This window comes from Chinchilla lanigera, unplaced genomic scaffold (assembly GCF_000276665.1).
Source record: "Chinchilla lanigera isolate Chin_1 unplaced genomic scaffold, ChiLan1.0 scaffold00019, whole genome shotgun sequence".
Lineage (NCBI taxonomy): Eukaryota > Metazoa > Chordata > Mammalia > Rodentia > Chinchillidae > Chinchilla > Chinchilla lanigera.
In genome coordinates, this window is record NW_004955420.1 from 22,900,265 (window position 1) to 22,919,132 (window position 18,868).

Genomic DNA, 18,868 nt, shown 5'->3' on the forward strand with positions numbered 1-18,868 from the left:
GATTAAATAAGATCCAGGTAGAAATGGGACATTTAGCCAAGGGGCTGGCCATAGGCAGTGCTCAATGGAGAGCAGCCACACTTCTGGGGTCCCCTGTGGATGCCAGGGGCTCTCTTTCCCTTTGTTTCCAGTTACTGGCCCCAGAAACGGACCGACCCCCTTGTTCTCCCACAAGGGTGACAGGTGTGAGGGGCTCTGTAAAACCCCAGATTTGGTCTCCCCGTGACACCAGGGAGTTGTGAAGGGTTGGCAGCCAGGGACAGCGAACTTGAGGGGCTCAAGGATTCCCACTTTGGGAGGAGAAATGAGAAAGGGCGAGAGAATCATCTTATTGCCTTTATTCCGCTGTCAGCCCAGCTGTCCCCACTGCAGGGCACAGGGCCAAGCTTTTTATACACTCACCCACGCTCTCTGTGCACGCACACACTCACACACGCACACCACATACATCCCATCTCTGGCTCTGAGAGTCAGTCTCTGGGGGGCAAAGGGCCGCTCTTCAGCCTGCCCCGCCTGCCCTTCTATGACAGCACCAAGGGCAGGGGTGGAGGCAGGGCCCTCAGCCCCTAGAACAAGTCCCTGTGCAAACCAGAGGTGCCAACTGGTGTAGGGATGGGGGTGTCACATTTCCCCATTCCTGGAGTCCGCTCCTCCAGTTCCTGAGGGAGGGACTACTCTCTGCTTACCTGGGGGGCCAGACCCCTGCCAGGGCTGGGCCCTGTGGAACCCAGGCTTGCCCCCCTCTCAGCCCTGCCGGGATACCCAGGACTGCAAAGTAGCCAAATCTGAGGTTGTGGGGGCCCTCCACTGGAGAGCAGGAAGGCCTGGGCCCCGAGGCATCTGCGGAGAGGTCATCACTCCCTCTCCTAATCCATCTTCAATATGAAGAGGTTTGGGGCACACTTCCTGGGGAGGGAGCACAGGCCTGCCGAAGTCCCAGCTTGGGTCCTCCCCAAACGTCCATCTTCTGGGCCACAGCCTACAGCCAGGCATCCAAAAGTCCAAAAGTCCAGCCGGCTGGTCAGAGTCCCTGCGAAGTCCTTGGGGGGCACCCCCCCGTAGGAGCTGGCTGTCAGACCTGCACAGGCAGCGTCTGGTTCATCTGCAGCCGCATGTCCTGAATACTGCTGAGGATCTTTTTCTGGTGGCCAGCCAGGGTGACCCCGATCCGCAGCAGGTCTCTGCAGAGGAAGCAAGGGCAGGGTCAGTCCCTTCATTCTTGCCTGCCACCCTGGGCCCAGCTCAGAGCCCTCTGTCCTGCCCCTCCAAATCAGAGGCACTTACTCTGCAGTCATCTGGGCCACCAGGTCAAAGGACGCAAACCCTGCATTGACAAAGCTCTCCTTGTACCGTCCCATCTTGATGGCATCTAGCCAGTCACCTACTGTCGTGAAAGTTGTATAATCGGGAACTGTGCGGTCCAGGAGGGGCTGTGACATGCTATGGGCGAAAAGAGTGACCTGGTGAGTCCTGTGCACAGGGGGTGTAGCACAGGGCTGCTGGCGTGGTGGGAGCACAGGTACTGACCCAGACTGGGCACTGGCGATGACCTTGAGGCTGGCGGCGTTGCGGATGAGCTTGTCTAGGGTGTTGACGATCTGGGAGAATTTGGGTCTGAGGTTCCGGTCCCTCACCCAGCAGTCCAGCATGAGCTGATGCAGTGCTGTGGGACAGTCCATGGGCGGTGGCAGCCTATAATCCTGCTCCACAGCATTGATGACCTGGGCCAAGGGCAGAGAAACCAGAGTGAGCCATCACGCTCCTCCCCAGCTGGCTCCCACCCACTGGGCCAACCTGGCTTGACCCCACTCACATCTTGGTTGCTCATGTCCCAGTAGGGTCGCTCTCCATAGCTCATGACCTCCCACATGACAATTCCATAGCTCCAGACATCACTGGCAGAGGTGAACTTCCGATAGGCTATGGCCTCTGGGGCAGTCCAGCGGATCGGGATCTTCCCGCCCTGGTAGGGGGGGCACACGCCCTTCACCCTGTGACTCAAGGCTGCCCCCCAGCCCTGAGCCCCTGCTGGCTTGGCCCCACCCCCAGTTTCCCTCCCAGCTGCTTCCTGTACCAGGGAGCTGGTGTAGGTGGGATCAGAGGGGTCATCCTCCAGGAAGCGAGAGAGGCCGAAGTCAGAGACTTTGCAGACCAGGTTGCTGTTGACAAGGATGTTGCGGGCAGCCAGGTCGCGGTGCACATAGTTCATCTCGGACAGGTACTTCATGCCAGCAGCAATGCCTCGCAACATGCCCACCAGCTGGATGACCGTGAACTGCCCATCGTTGAGCTGGAGACAACAAGCGGGCTCAGGTGTGAGGCCACTGCCTCCCTCCCCGCCTGCGCTCTCCAGGTCCTCAGAGCCTGTGGCTCCCATGTCCCTATGATGTGTCAAGTATCTTATATACGCCATCTCTGCCGATCTCCATTCCCACTTCACAATCACGGCAGCTGAGACTCAGGTTGAGCAATTTACCTGAGGTCACCCAGGCAGGACGGACAGAGGCAGGGTGTGAACGGTGACAGCTCTGGCTCTGCAGGCCCAGCTATTTCCCGTAGATTTTGAACGGGGTCTCTCTCGATTGTGGGAGGGGATGGTTGGCCTGACCTAGCTCTATGGGGCAGGGAGGGGGCCCTGGGGCTTACCCTCAGGAAGGAGTCCAGGGCGCAGTTCTCCATGAACTCAGTGAGGATCATAACCGGCCGGCTCTTGGTGACCACACCCTCCAGCCGGATGATGTTGGGGTGGTCAAACTGCCCCATGATGGAGGCCTCGCTCAGGAAGTCCCGCCGCTGCCTCTCCGTGTAGCCCACCTTCAGCGTCTTAATGGCCACGAACACCTCCCGGCGGCCGGGCTGTTTGAGCCGACCCCGGCACACTTCCCCAAACTCCCCTGCACAACACAGGGCACAGGTCATAAGCTACTTCTTGGACTGCACCCCGCCAGCCACGACCCAGCCCACTTCAGCTTCTTGTCCTCACTGTGCCCCTGGGGACTCACCGGCTCCAATCACCTCCTCGATCTTGACGCAGGACACGTCGATCTCCTTGGCAAACTCCCGCACAGCCTCGTTTGGGTCCTCGTAGGTGAAAGGGTCGATATAAACCTTCATTCCAGGAGCAACTGGAAGGAGAAGAGGTGACATGAGAGGAGGAGCACGCTCAGCACCCTCCTGCACAGCACCGGGGACCTTGCTGCACCCCAGCTCAGCAGGAACACGCTCAACAGTCTCTACAGCGTGCTTCATATTCTAGGCCGATGCCGACCCCGCCCCGAGGCCGGGATTCCTCTCATCTCCTTTCTCCCTCATCTTTCATCGTGTCCAAACCTCTCTCACACTTAGCATTCCCCTCGTTCGCATGGCCCTGACCTCGTCCAGGCCTTCAGCACTCAGACTATTGCAATAGTCTCTCTCCTCGCTGCCTCTGGACTTTTCCCACCAAGCTACCCTGAAACAATACGTCCATTGTCTTCCTCCGCAGCTTCCCAATTACCTGCGGTGGAGTCAAGCCCAAACTCTGCCTGCCTCTGAGACCCTCCAAGGGCTGGCCGCACTCCCCGGCCTAGCTTCCCAGCAGCTGTCAAGCCGTCTTCTCACTGCCCCCGCAGCTGGCCAACCTCCCTACCCATTCACTTCCTCAAGACTCCTCTGGCCAGGAATGCTGCCCCTGCTTCTTGAACCCTGTCGTCCTGCCACCTCCTCCCAGAAGCCTTCCTCTTTGAAATTTCCTTGCCCTTTGCCACAGGAACACCCAGCTGAACACTTAATTGTTGTCTAATTGTTTCCTCTGGGTGTGCATCTTGCCCTCCCGTGGCACTGACTGCCTTTGGGGCAGGGGTCGCACATCACCGACGCTGGGGCCACCAGGAGGGCAGAGGGGCTGGGCACCTGCAGTGAGGCAGGGGTCTGGAGGGAAGCAGGAGGAGGGGCACCTAGGAATGTTTACACGCACTGAAGTCATGGGCAGGGAACGGGGCCTGCAGGGGCTGGGGAGCCAGGGAGCGGGGACGGGGACGAGGCACTCACTGTACTGCTGCAGCTTCTCCGTGTACTCCGAATCCGCGCCGTGCCGCTGCTTCCTGGAGGGGAAGGGGGAGGCAGGCCTGAGACAAGCTCTACAGCTCCCTTTGTTCCAGGTCCCTCAGGCTCACACATGGGCAAACTATGCACAGGGGAGGGCCCAGGCCTGGCCCCAGGAGTGCTGGTCACAGCCACCTCGCTGGGGCTCACGGAAGCAGGACAGCAGGAGGACAGGGGACCGACGGTGGTGGGCTCTCCCACAAGGAGTCGGGGCCCAGGGAGGCTGTGGCTCCAGCATGGAGAGGTGGGGTGATCTGCGTGTGCGGCAGGAGTGCTCTAAGGGACTAAAGGCAGTCGCTGCGGGCTTGGCAGTACCTGAGGCAAACGACAGCAATGACCACGACAGCCACCACGAAGATGAGCCCAGCCGTGGCAGAGCCCACAATGAGGGGGAGCTGCTCCTGGAGCTGTTGGGCACTGGAGCCTGCAGACCGAGGAGAGGCCAGTAAGCAGAGGGACAGAGAGGACGGCTGGGCAGGGACAGGCACGGGGCGGTGGGGCGCACGTACCTCTCTCACTCGTGGTCTCAAACTCAGCTGGGTGGCTGTACTGGCCATAGCCGGCCACCGTGCGGGCTCGGACCTGGACCACATAGCGGGCATCGGGCCGCAGCCCATCCAGCTGCACAGAATTCTTCTGGCTGGTCACGGTGGAGGCAATGCCCTCGTTCTGCAAGGCCAGTGGGAAGGAGGCATCCTTGGGTCCGTGGGCGGGACAACTGGCCTCATCCACCCCACCCCAGGCCCCTATGCTCCCCTCATACCGGACGGAGCCTTTCCTCCCAAGGGTTCCCTGCGCTATCGGGGGGTCACCCGAAGCCTACTGCTGCCTGCTGAGACTCTGACCTTCTCGAAGTACTTCATCTCGTAGTCCAGGATGACTCCGTTGGGCCACTCCGGGGGTGCCCAGGACAGGGTCAGGCTGCTCCCCGAGCTGCTGTGCAAACGCAGCGTCGGCACTTCAGATGGCGCTGGGGAAGATCGGGGCGGGGGGTCACCATAGGCCCCCCCTTGCCCTGCACCCTTCCCAAAGACCCAGTCCTCACGGGACCCCAGACACCCCTGAGCAGGTACTCCTGCCCAAGCTGACCCAGGCCCTCACCAGCCTGGTTGGTGGTGATGTTCACCGCTGCATAGCGGGGTGGCAGGGGGCTCTTGCCCGAAACCCCGTTGACCGCCTGCACCTCAAAAGTGTAGCGCGTGTGGGCCAGCAGGTGGCTGATGTGGACCCGGCGCTCCGTCAGGCCCAGCTGCCGAGGCACAAACTCCACGTTGTCATCGCAGCGTGAGCAGGTGGAGGGCCCCCCTGTCCCTGGGCCCCCGTGGCACTTCTTGCAGATGACGTTATACAGGAGGTCATCGCGGCCACCGAGGTCTCGCGGCTCACTCCACTCAAGGACCAGTGAGGTCTCGTTCACATTGGAGATCACACCCCGAGGAGGAGATGGCACCGCTGTGGGGACACGGGGAGAAAGATGCACTTTGGGCCTAGGGCCATCCTTTGGCCCGGAGTGCCTCAACAGCCGTCCTGCTTCCATTTTAATAAGCAGAATATCCTTTCCCCACTCTGCACCACAAAGACTCCTGCTCATCTTGAGAACTCAACATGAAATGTCGCCTCCAACGGGAAGGCTTCCTTGATTCCTCCTCTCTCCATCCCCCGCACTCCCACAGTACAATTCTGGGGCAGTCTTCTGGCCTAGCACTTAGTATATTATATGATCATTATTTGTTTTCACACCTGCTTCTCCCACCCCACTGTGAGTTCCTTTACAACTGTGACTGCCTTACTCTTCTCCACATTCCCTGCACCCAGCACAATTCCTGGTTCACCAAAGGCCAAAGCCGGCAGAAAGCGGGACAGTAGGCTGCCCTTGGTGGGTGAGACCTCCTCCATAGTTACAGAGCAGCAGCTCTGTTCAGAGGAAGGAGCAGGGGACTAGCGGGCTCCCAGCCAGTTCCCAACGCCTGCCTAGCAGCTCAAAAGCTCTTGCTGTACGTTAGTCAAAGGGATGAGGCAGCTGACGTCATGCCCTAGCAGCGCTGTCCTGAGCACATCATCAAACCTCCCAGAGTGCCAGTTTCCCATCTGCAAGGTGGGGTTATTTGCAGGCACTGGTCAGGCTCTCCCAGGCCAGGCCTCACAGGGACAGCGCGCGACTCACTGGTGCAGGCACTGTCTGCGGTGTCCGAGTCTGCGCGGTAGAAGTTATTGTGGCACGTGCAGATGCTGGCAGCTGGCGAGGTGGTGCGGCTGTTGGGGGGGCAGGGGAGGCAGGGCCCCTCTCCCTGCTTCGCCTTGTAGCTCCCAGGTGGACAGGCTGCAGGGGAGAAGAGAGTGGCCGGTGCTCACCACCAAGCCTCCGCAGCTCCGTGAGAACCTGGCCGTGCCCCAGCCTAGGTCTGGGCCCTCCACCTCCTAGACTGTGGTAGCAATGCCAGGATTGCCCAACTCTGCTGCAGCTACAAAAGGCCCTTTCCTTTTGCCCCATGGAAACCCCACGTCAGCGGATTCCTCCCGCCCCTGCCCCCCACCCCACCCCGGGGCCTCCCGGACGAAGACGTCAGCCCCATCGCCTGGACAGCCTGGGCTTGTTGAGGCAGGGCCAAGAGAGAGGAGGAGGAGGGAGAGGAGGGGACAGGAGACCACTGTCGGGCTTCAGCACCCTGTATTTGGCTGATCTCCGCTCCCCTGCCACAGAAGCTCTGGGAAACTCATTCCTGAGGACCCTCAAAGGCCACCCTGCCACTGCCAGGAGGCAGGAGCTCCTCAGCCAAAGCCTCCTGGCCAGCGTCTGCCCCACACCAGGAGCCGGAACAGTCAGCAGCTCCATTCTGCCCAGGGCAGGGTGGGGGCTGCGGAGGGGTGAGGAGGGAAGAAAGCAAGCGGCACTGAGAGGGTCACCTAGAGTTCAGAGGCCTCAAGGGCTCCATGAGGGCACCTGTCCTGAAGCGAGCCACAGCCCAGTGCCCGAACATCCCTTCCGCCGTCTATCTCAGCCCCTGGATGTGAGCTTTATAGACTTATCTAGGGTGGCCGTATGATTTATTATTCAAATTGGAATATTCTAGAGTGAAAGGGGGCACTAGGGCTGTTAGGATAATAGGCCCAGTCCAAGACTGTCCTGGACGTGCTGAAGTGTATGTCAGTCTACCCACAGGACGACCTCTGGCGGGGTCACTCAGGCCACGCGACGCCCACAGGCAGGGCTGTGCCCTTCTCTGGGGTTTCATCTCCCCTCGAAAAGGTGATATTCCATCCTAGCTCTTTGAGCTGGTGGGGGAGGGGGCAGAGGCCAGGCCAGCCCGGTTGCTATGGGAACTCATGTGCATTTCCTGCCAGGGACCTGCAGAGTGTTAGCCCCTCTTCAGGCTGTCAGGCTCATCACCCCCACCCCTTTCTCCACTTGGGAAAAGGAAGTCTCTCAGGCAGGTTCCCCTACAGAGTGGAAAAGGGCCGGGTAAGGCAACTCCAGGGGCAGGCTTCACAGCCAGGGGGTTAATGTAAGAGCTTCGGCCCCTCACACCAAGGGCTGTGGTCAGAACCATCTCCCGCCCTCTGAGCTACCCGGCAAGCCGCATCCCTAGGCCTTGGGTCAGAGCCCAACTTCCTCACTGGCAAAACAGGGAGATGATATGAATCTACCTTACAAAGCCATAGCAAGCTCAAATGAGAGGGCCCTGGCAAGCCCCACCCCTGCCTCAGGTATAAAATAAGGATGGACAGTCCCCATCCTGTCCCTGCATCCCAGCCCTCCCGAGCCCAGTGGCTGCCCCCTTACATGCGGCCTGTGCTTACCACGCACCAACCACTATCCTGAGGCCACGGCAGGCTCGCTTCACCTCACTACAACCCTAACAAGGAATCTCCGAAACCAAGGCTCCAAGGGTTAAGTACCTCGCCCAAGTCACGAAGGTAGTAAGCGACAGTCAGGTCTCAGGACTCATGGGACTGTGCCCCTATCCACTGTGCCACATACCTGTTTCTCAGGGGACAGACACATCCTAAAGCGAAGGGCCAAGCACAAGGTGCCCACAGCACCCACCTCTCAGCACTGGTGCCCATCTGGAACACCCAGGGTGAAGCGCACTCTGGGAGCAGCAAAGCTGCCATGTGCCCACCTCCTGCGTCTCTGCCCAGGTACTCCAGTGTCAAGGATTCTCCATGTCTTGCTTATTTTTCGATCTCCCTCTCTCCTCTCTCTCTCTCCAGTACTGAGGATTGAACCCAGGGCCTCACGCACGCTAGGCAAACACTTTACCACTGAGCTATTCTCCCATCATCCTGTGTCTCTCTGCAGGTCCCCTCCCATCCGCCTCCTCCATCACCCCATGTGCAGTCTTCCCTTCCCTCCCTCCACCCACACCCGAGGCCAGACCTCCTAGTCAGACAGGAAGCCCGGCTTGGAAGCGGTAGGTGGCCCTAGCCAGGCCCTCCCTTGCCACCTCCCCCACACCAGCCCCCACTCACGGTGGCACTGGGACTCCTCGACAGCTGGCTCATGGCCAGTGGCACAGGTGCAGGCGCCCACGGGCACCATCCACTCCCCATCGCCATTGCAGTACAGCTTGAGCGGCACCGACAGCTCCACGGCGTTAGCAACGCAGGTGCCGGGAGCAATGACCAGCGAGGTGGTCTCGGCCCCAGTGAGGGTCTCAGGGAAGAGTGCGAAGCCTGCAGTGGTGGATGCACACTTCTTGTAGAAGGCGCGCACAGAGATGAGCGACATGCAGGCGCCCTGGTCCTGGAAGGCCAAGTAGAAGCCGGCCTTGGAAAGCGGCCCGAAGCTGCGCACCTTGGTGTTGACCCGGCCGGCAGCATCCAGCCGGGAGAAGCTCTCATCGGGCGCGATGGTATCCACTTTTATGTAGGGGTTCTCCATCCAGAACGGGGAGGAGGCCGAGGCCACGTCACTGTCAGCCTCGTAGTAGAAGAGGTTGAAGGTCTCCTTGCAGGAGCCGGGGATGTTGGGAATGCTGTTGCAGTCGCGCACCGTGAACTTGAGCTCCACGTAGACCCGCTGCACATCCCGTCGCCAAATGAACCCCGTGCGCAGCCAGTTGTTCTGGCTCGACTCGAGCACGTTACACACCTGATAGGTGCGGATGGGGTTCATGGCCTCGTCGTAGCCACTCACCTCCTCCCACTGCATATGGAGCAAATGAAAAAGATAGCGTGAGCACCAGCGTTTGCCAAGGGCTCACCTCCTCAGGCCTGCTGTACGTATTCACTTCACAGAGATGCTTCTGCAGGAAGTGGCCAAGCAGATGGCCTCCATGGGTTCAAATCCAGCCTATGTGGGTTCAAATCCCAGCTTTCTGCTTGGTGTGTGTCTACACATAAACCACTTAACCATGCTGTGCCTCAGTTTTCCAATTGTAGCACGGGGGTAATAAAGATGTGTAAGAAATAAATGACTTTAAACGTATGAAGCACTTAGAATAGGGCTGGGCCGGGCATGGTGGTACATGCCTATAATCCCAGCACTCGGAAGGCTGAGGCAGGAGGATTGTTGTGAGTTTGAGACCAGCCTGGTCTACAAAGTGAGTTCAAGGCCAGCTTGAACTGCACAGTGAGACCCTGTCTCAAAAAGACCAAGAAAAAGAATAGGGCTGGGAACTAGGTAAGTGCTATATGAGCATCAGCTCTAATATTTACTCTCTTTGGGTCTCAGTTCCACCATCTGTAAAATGGAACTAAGTGGAATGAGGCGAGGTTGGGACTAATTAAACCCAGTCTAACACCCAGAAGGGGCTTGTAACGATGCCTGACACAGAAAAAACATTTGATGGAGACGGGCTGTCACCACTACCATCACATTTAATCTTGACAAGAACTAGGGTCTGGGGATATAGCTCAGCAGCAAAAGCGCCTGCCTGGCAAGCGCAAGGTCGTAAGTTCGGTTCCCGGTACCGGAGAAAAACCAAAAAAAAAAAAAAAAATCTTGACAAGAACTGCAAGAAGAAATGTAGCTGTTGTCCCCATTTCAGAGACAAGGAAGCCAGAGCTCCCCAGAGAGACACACCCACATCACAATGGGCCTGTTGACTGCAGGCAAGGCCAGGGCGGGACTTTGCATAGGAAAGTGGCTCTATCCTGAGCTACACCCCCAGCCCAGGGCTATGGGAACAGTCAAGAAATGGAGGCCCAGAAAGTAAACCGCCTTGCTGAGGGTCACACAGGTACCCAAGGTTTCCTGCTTCCTAAGCCATCACTCTTTCCAGGGACCCGAGAACATCTACAAATGGCCTCCCGGGAAGGGGTGGGGATGAAGACAAGCTGAAGAAGAGTAGGCCAAAGATGGCACCTGTCGGGGAAAGCAGGGACGACACAAGAGTGAGGGACACAAACTCCCACAGAGGCCAAGAAGGTGACAAGCAGAGGATAAGGATGTCACCCACAGAACGTGGGCCTGACAGGGGAGGGCTGAGGCAGCCGCTCTCCAGGCCCTGTGAGGGAGGTGGTGGGTAGCCAATAGCCCTGAAAATGGGGAGACTCACCCCACTCTCTGGATGAGATGTCCACGCCAACTCAGATGTCACCCATTTTGTATCCATGAGAGTCTCTGGGGGAACAAACAGAAGGAAAAGGTCAGGGCTAATCTCAAGGTGGCAGGAGAGAAGTCACCCAAGAAAGGCAGGGACAGGGGAGACCAATTTCCTTCAAATCCCCAAAGTGCCACCAGCTCCCCGACTCTAGAGGAGATCTGCAGTCATCTCCAGAGCTGTCATAGTCCCCCAGATGTCAGGTCCTGCAGGCTGCGGCTGATCCCAGGCCCGGGTTAATGAGGCAGGAGCAGAGGCCGGTTCACACACCTACAGGCCCTGCTAATCTCCACACAAAGGGGCCGGCAGGGCCTTTATCCGGGAACAAAGGGCTGTGTGCCTCAGACCCTGGGCCCTGGCCTCCTCTGACGGCATTCTGCCCCACACGCTGCCCAGGGGAAGGGGAGGGCAGTGACAGGCCAGAGCCGGCTCCCACCCAGCCTCCCACACAGCCACCTGCAGGGGATGGGGCAGGAATGCTCTCAGGGACAGAGTGGGGACCACCAAGGCCCGGATCAGCTCCTAGTCCAACTCTCCCACAGTCCGTGGAAGAAGGTACTGCTGGTGTGCCCCTTTTACCAAGAACGGATACGCAGATAAAATAAATGTATAGCTTATGGTAAAACTGCTAGGAGGCAGAGGTTAGAAGATGGCTCAAATTCAGGTCTAACTGACTCTATCACTAACCCCTAGGCCCCGACAGCAGTACACCCCTCTGTAAAGCAGAGACAAGAGAAAGCCTGGAAAACTGCATATCCCAACAAACTTCCCTCCGCCTGGAAGCCTTTCTTGAACCTCTGTGTGGGAGGTGCAGGCCTGCCTCTGCGCATCACGGCCAGTGGCTCAGTCACATACCTAGCCTGTGTCCTGAGCTGTGGTTTCTCACTCAGTCACAGTGGGGGCCCCGCAGCGTTTGACACTGACTCACTCCCGTAGGTACCTGGTTCTGCTCTCTGGATGGAAAACTACTCTCTGAAAGACTGCGTGACCACCAAGGCCAGACTTGGGAGAAAGGGAGGACAGAGGTGCCAGCTCTTCTCCTGCACCCTGGGAGACGAGACAGCCAATAGTTCTCCCCTTAAGTCCAGGAATGGAATGGAGCCCAGGCTACCCCAGAACTTCTGGGGGCCTCTACGTCCACAGCAGTCCCTGAGGATAAAGACCCAGACTCTGCAGGATTGAGTCAAGGGCCTTGCAGGATCCAGCCCATAGACGGGGCAGCTGCAGCAGCAGCTCCAGCTCCAGCTCCCACGTGAGGCACAGGGGCAGCAGCAGGCAGCAGCAGTTCAGTGCAGGGAAGTGGCTCCCGCCGCCTGCTGTGCAGCAGCCGCTGGTCCCTAGAGGACCTGGCTGCAGGGTGAGCTGCCTGGGCTTGATAGGCCCCTCTGAGAGAAAGATGGACAGACGCAGGCATTCAGCTGGGGTTCCTCGAGGGAAGCCGAGAAGGGGAGAAGCAGGGTCCTGGAGACAGGCAGGCGGAGTAGGGGCCTGGCCCAGGCAGCAGGGTGGGCTGCCAGGCGGGAGGGATGTGCACAGCGGCTGGCGGGGACCAGACAGCCCGGATGGCCGGCGGCGGACTACAAAGACAGCGCGATGGAGAGACAAGGAGGCCCAAGGAGACAGAGATGGAGAGGGAGGCTGCCAAGCGGTCTCTTCCCCAGCCAGCGGCCCAAGTGTTCCCGTCCCTGGGAGCAGCGGGGCAAGCTCACCCCTCCCCCAGCCAGCCAGCCAGCCAGCCAGTCCACCCGCGGTCCGCCCGTTGCCCGCTGCCCACTGCCCGCTGCCCACCGCCCTGCCGCCAAGCAGGCAAGGGCTCCCACCGCTCCCTCGCCTGCCTCCCTCCTCCCTCTCGCTTACTTCCTTCTGCTCAGCCCGTGCCAAACCCATCTGGAACTGTTTAAACCCAAATATTCAGCTCCCTCCCCCCTCCAGCCAGATTCCTCCACAGTTTAAAACAAGCCCAGCGCTGGCTGGGGGAGGAGGGAGGGACGGGAGGCGGGCACAGGGAGGGAGAGAGCGGGGGCCAGCCCTTGGCCATCGCTCAATCTCGGCACATTTTTCCCATTAATGAGGAGAGGACTTGGATTTCTTGAGTCCTGTGTGCCTGAGGAAGGGCTCCGGTCACCCGGTGTGGAGGGGGCTGCTCTCCGGTTCCCCACTTCTCTGAGGAGCGGGGGCTTGCTCCCTCCTGCCTGCCCAGGCACAGGACAGGAGGCAAGAACCTCTGCAGACCCCGTGTTCCAGCCTCTGAAGGACAGGAGTGGGGCATCGCAAACCCATCTGTCGGTGGCGCTGGGAGGGAGAGACCTTTTCTCTGCTGCGTGTGTGGCGTGTGCATGTGCCCGAGTTCGTGCACACGGTGGGGCAGAACAGGGGCTGAAGACAAAAGAATAAGTGAGCAATCTCCAAACTCTCCCGGCCGGCCGCTGACTGCACCCCACTCTGCCCTGCCCCACCAGAGGCTGCAGAGGAGGAGAGAGAGGAGGCCACCTCCAGACATGGGGCTCACAGCTGCCCCTCTAAGTCACCAGGACACCTGGAACTTCGAAGCTCAGGAGCGGACCTTTCAGGTTGCCACGGGGCTGTGGCGAGCCGCCACGTGGCAGCCGCTATGTGGCCCTCACCTTGCACAAACACGCAGTTGCACACTCAGCACCCAGCCCTCGGCGGCTCCCCACTGAAAAACTGAAGAGCAACAAGTCAACACATATGGTGGACAAAAACACACAAAGCCAGAGCCACCCGCAAACACGCACACGGCTTCGCACACAGCCAGCCTGTCTTTTTCAGACACACAGATGCAGATGGTACAAACAGATTAGTCTTCCTTAGACACTCATACACAGTGACTCTTCCTTACACCCAGATCTGGCTTCCCTTGGGCAGGCCCATTTGTACAACCTTCCTAGGGGCACACGCACCCAGTCCGACTGTACATCCTCCTTACACACTCAATTGCACACACTATCACCAGCCACAAGGCACACAGCCCCAAGTATAAAGTGCAAACACAAAATCCAGCTCCACTGTACGGACTTGGTGACATGCTCTTACACAGCAGAGGAAAACTAGAATCAGATGCCCAGTGACACTGGAACATGCCACAGCCCCCTGAAGAAGCATGGAGTCATGGTATAAATATCAGTGCCTAGAGTTGGTGTAAAGCCCTAGGATGCCTCCTCCATACACAGAACACACACACACACACTCGCACACGCACGCACACACACGCACACACACACCCTATAAACACGTTCTTTCTCTGGGATCCTGCAGTGGGTGGGAGGAGAGTTGCTAAAGGGCAGTACCCCTCACCCTGCCTCCAACTCTGTACCTCTCGCTCAAGCGGGGCAGCCACATGAACCACTTCTTGCAGTGGAGGGGCAGGGGCAGCCCTGGCTGCCATGCGCATTGGGAAGGAGTGAGCTCCATTCTGCTTCCTGTTGTCCCAGCCCGGGCAGGAGCTGTCAGTCAGGTCTGGAGAGTGGGGGTGGGGTAGGGGCATGGAGATGATTCTGGGTGTGGCCAGGCACCGTCTTCCCAGGTATAACTTCTGCCCAGACAGCAAGCCACGTCCCTGCCAGCACAATGGCACTGTCTCAAGGGCTTCCGAGACCTCGGGGAGGAGGCGACGCTCTCGCACCCACAGCTGAGCTCCTGGCATGAGAAGGGCACTGTGGGCACTCCAGCCTGCACCTGAGGGCCCCACTGGGACACCCGGGCGCATGGGTACCAGCTGAGAGCCTGCCACCTCCCTGATGAAGGGCCGGGCCCATGTAACTTTCCGCCGGGCCCCATGCATGTCCAGGTCCCAAGTCACCCAGGGCATCCCTAGAGCAGCAGTGCCACCAAGATCCAGCAAACAAACAAGAAAAAACTGGAGACAAGCAAGAAGGCTCCAGCCTACACTCCAGGATGGGGCCTTTGGGGTGGCAGGAAGGTCATGTTCTAGGGCTGGCCCGGCAGAGTTGCAGGGGCAGGAGGACCCAGGGCGGGGGCAGAGCCTGGGAAGGAAGGAGCACCCTGGAGCCCTGTCTGTGAAGAGCGGAAGAAAACTCCGCGCCACCCAAGCTACCCCAATATGGAGTCCCTACCTCACCCACCAAGTATGAGATTGTGGTCCCAGGTTTATCACCACCCTTCCACCGCTTCCCACGGGATGGTATGGGTACATGCACGGGCCAGGCTGCACACTCTGGAGGGACAGCCAGGAGAAAGGGGGGACCCCGCTCCAGGACGAGGAGCCTAACTCACCCACGGCCCCTCCCCCTCCCCTGCACGGCCCTTTGGTCCCCATGTCTGGGGCAGCGCAGAGGGGAGCATCTCAGAACAGAGAACACATTTTGTTTTTCATTCTTCCCCTCAGATGGGGGGGACTTATAATGAACTAACCCTGACAGGGAGGAGACTGGGGAAGAAGGCACAGGGCAGGCAGCCCAAATGCCTCAGTGCTCATCCACACCCCCACCCCAGTACCGGCCCTGCCAGCAGCCAGAGACTGGTGTGATGGGTGGCTGGTCCTGGCTCGAGGCCTAGCCCGCTCCCTGGCATGCCAGTCCAGTGGACCCGGCAGCAGAAGGCCGCGGAGGGCTGGCCCCAGGTTAGCCCCGAGGCTGGGGGGCCTCTCCCACCCCATCAGGTGCCCAGCTGTGTACAGCTACCCCCCCAGCTGCCCAATCCCGACAAACCAGTTTGACTCAGCACAACAGGCAGGGCTACAATTTTCAAACTATGCAGGCCTGGTGATTCAGCCCCTTCGAGCTGTTTAATTAGTGGAAGGCTGGTGGCAGAGGCCTTGCCCACGGCAGCCTTAGCTTTAGCTCGAAGCTGATTCGGGCACAGTGGTGGCCGTGTCGGTGGCCGCAGCAGCTCTGGCTAAAGGGAGGGCAGTGACAAGCACACCGGTCCCCTCCCAGTACCTTCTGCTGCCCCTCAGCACAGCTCTGAAGCCCAGCTTCTGACAGACAAGAAAGGGGCTGGGGGTGCCAGGGGTAACAAGCCGCAAGTGAACAAGCCACAAAAGCCCTGGGCCACCATCCCCTCTCAGCTCCTGCGGCCCCAGTGGTCACTCTGCTGCCTCTGTGAAGGAGAGGGACTCCCACAGTGCCCTCTCCCTCAGGGACAGGCTCCACCGCTGCAGCCGTCAGCCAGTGGGCTGGAGAGGGACCCACGGGCCTCACCTCTCACAGTTGGTAACTGTTTCTCTCTTCATAGAAGAGCGGCTTCCCAGCTGGGATCTAGCCATCCTCTCTCAGGTATTAGGGCCCTGTGGCTCGGATCCCACCCCTCATCCCAGGCGCCATCCTGGTCCTGTGCACCCTACCGGTGCCCACTCACCCACCCACCCGTGATCCTGAAGGAGAAAACGGTCTCGCTTGGAAGGCCCAGTAACATTACACGCAAGGACAGTAGTTGACAGCTGGCCTCATTTCCCTGTTTCTGTGGGTGAATCTCAGGGCAGTTAACGTGAAGGTGGTGTGACTTTTCAATTCAGGAGGGCAAGCGAAGACCCAGGCTCCATCCACATGGAAAACTGATGAGACCTTTGGGTGTAGAGTCTTGGTGACTCCCAAGCGTGCGCAAAGGATGAGGAGCCAGGTGGCAGAGAGCAGCTAACTCATAAGTCCACGAAGGGCATCACCCACAGCTCAGGGAGCCTGGGACTAAATACAACGAGCCCAGCCAAAAGGTCAAGGGCAAACCCAACCTGACAAAGCCAAACAGGAGGATGGATGGAGGAAACTGGACGTCCCACCTATAAAGTTGTTAGGGGGCGGGGCCGAAGAGGTCCCCGGTGCTGAGACCCAGAGAACTCTGACCTCTGGACACAGCCACGACCCAGGAGCCCACCCATCCCACACTTCCAGGCCCAGAGGAGGATGCGGGACAGGCAGGAGCCTGCTCAGCCAGCTCCTTCCATCTCTGCCCCTGTCGGGTTGGTAGGAAGCTCTGCCTCCCATCCCTCCAGCCCAAACTTCTCTCATTCCTTCCTCTACCACTCCAGGGGGAGAGGGCACACCAGTTTCACTTCCCACACCCCCCGCAAGGGTAACAGCAGTAATAACAGTAAGAGCAACAGCTAGTCCTCGAATGACGACACCATGTGCCAAGCACTTTACACATACTGTAGTAAGATGCAGTCCTCAGGGCAACCTAGTGAGGCTGGCACCATTACTACCCCACAGTAGGAGGAACCAGAGGGTGGGTGGCTATGCAGCTGGTTTGCTACGGCTCTTATGTTCCCTCACCCCAGCTGAGGACCTTGGGGTCCGGGGTGTGCAAATGTGAAGGCACTGGCGGAAGCCACACTCACAGGCACTGCCACTTCCCAGGGCTGCCCCCACCAATCTAGCCTGCAGCCTGGGCCTCGCCCTGGCACCTGGGTTACAGCTGAGGGCAGAAGGGGCAGGGGGCAAATGGTCCCAGCGCCCTCTCTTGCTGGACTGCTACAGGTGATCAGGACCTTGTCTCTTGATCACCACCAGCTCCTGGAGAGGCCTTGCCTCAGGGGGTCTGGGAGAGGGTGAGGGACCAAACGCAGGAAGGAAAGAGTCTGGGAGGGAAGAGGGAGGGGGTGAGTCTGGGCAGGTAGCCCTCAGTCACCTGACCACACCACACCCCCGCCCCACACCAGCACCCACCACATCCCATGCCAGGGGACGTGGACCTGACACACACAGGTGACACACACAGTGCCATTTGCACACGCGCGTGTGTGTGTGTGTGTCTGAGTGCACACGTGCCAGTGTCGCCTCTCCTGGGCTAAGACAGATGCAGACCTGGGAACAGGCTTCCTGGCTCACACCCTCCAGGCAACCGACAACAAAGCCCCACACTAGTTTCTCACGCCTGCGATCCTATCACACACATGTGGGTGAGTGTGCTCGAGTGTGGGCGCGACCAGGGCTGTCTGAATTTGAGTGTGTCCACCGTGTGAACCGGTCTGTCAGCATGGTGGGCCCAAAGACAAAAGGGGGTGGGAGATCGAGGGAACCTTTCCCCCCTGGAGAGGGGCGGATGCTTTCTCTCTCAACTGCCTTAAGGATTTTTTTCCAGCCTTCAAGTTTACCGACTGTGAACACAGGGACGAGGCGAGTTACACAGGATTCACGGTTTTGTTCCTAAACTAAGAAAGTGACTACATCAGTTAAAGACGCCAAGCCTAAGTACTAGTGCCCATATTCCAGTTTCCCCAATCTCTGCGGTGTCCCTCCCTCTACACTAAGGAAGGCTTTGCCCCCCCTCACTTAATGACTACATTCGTTGGGAAATGGTGTGTGTGTGTGTGTGTGTGTGTGCGCGTCCGCGCGTGCCTCCCTATTGTTTGTGACCTGTGTTGGTGCCTCTGCTCTCACCAGGCTGGTGTCAAGTGGCAGGCGTGTGACCTCTCCTGCCAGGGCCACCCAAGTACAATCGTTTGGAAGTTGGAGCTAACCCCTCGGCAGCAATCCGGGCAGGTTTCACACAGCCGGTGGAGAAGCCGGGCCATTTTTCCACTAGCTAAGTCGCGCCTAGGCTCCAGCGCTACCTGGGGCAAAGCGCCCTGCTTCAGAGGTTGGAAAGAAAGCCGAGTACCCGAGGGTCCCGCTGGAAGGGAGGCCTCAGAAAAGGATGCCAGCCCGCGCACGCAACACCTCGTGTGTAGCTGGCGCTCGGCAAACCAAAAACAATAACAGGCCCCCGCCTTCCAACCCCCGCAGCCGCCCCCTGACAAAGCGGGGTGCTGCCACTCATTCCCTCACAGTTAACTAAAACGGGCTCCCAACCAGCGCCTCCCCAACCCCCAATCTGGGGAGTCCAGCCTCGCCCCTCAAACGCCTCAGCCTGCAGCCCCTCGCTTTTTCTGAAGGGTCACCCACACTTCCTCGCCTCCGGGGGGTGCCTAGAGTCCCGCTTCTCTGCCTGGAATGTGGGGGTGCTCCCAGAACGATCTCGGCGCAGCTGTGCCTTTCGGGGAGGACGTTCCTCCCGAGTCCGGCCGCCGCGATCCTCCAAGCCGCGGAGTCTCCCGGGCCTCCGAGGCGGTTGCGGGGTCGCCCCCCGCACCTCATCCTCCGCTCCGGGCAGGCGCGGGTGCCGACCCTGCACGACGAGCGCCCTGCGCGCGTGGACTCCTCTCCGGTCCCCGCGCCCCCGGCCCGCGACCCGAGCCCCCCGACGCCCTCACCTTCCAGCGCCCGGCAGCCGGCGGGCAGCAGCAGGGACAGAAGCAGCAGCGGGAGCAACGGCGGCGCAAGCCC

General features: G+C 59.5%; 1 protein-coding gene across 1 annotated transcript in view; it reads right to left on the reverse strand.

The window, feature by feature from the left end:
* Positions 1-323: 323 nt before the first annotated feature.
* The window catches only part of Ephb3 (EPH receptor B3), a gene marked incomplete in the record, with an annotated part of 19,337 nt that continues 792 nt past the window's right edge, over positions 324-18,868 (reverse strand). Inside the window, 17 exon segments of the mRNA XM_013513587.1 lie at positions 324-906; positions 1,079-1,181; positions 1,285-1,440; positions 1,528-1,721; positions 1,814-1,963; positions 2,075-2,290; positions 2,647-2,894; positions 3,003-3,125; positions 4,030-4,082; positions 4,399-4,507; positions 4,593-4,752; positions 4,929-5,053; positions 5,185-5,535; positions 6,248-6,403; positions 8,554-9,229; positions 10,584-10,648; positions 18,796-18,868. Coding sequence (XP_013369041.1) covers positions 745-906; positions 1,079-1,181; positions 1,285-1,440; positions 1,528-1,721; positions 1,814-1,963; positions 2,075-2,290; positions 2,647-2,894; positions 3,003-3,125; positions 4,030-4,082; positions 4,399-4,507; positions 4,593-4,752; positions 4,929-5,053; positions 5,185-5,535; positions 6,248-6,403; positions 8,554-9,229; positions 10,584-10,648; positions 18,796-18,868 — 3,120 coding nt within the window.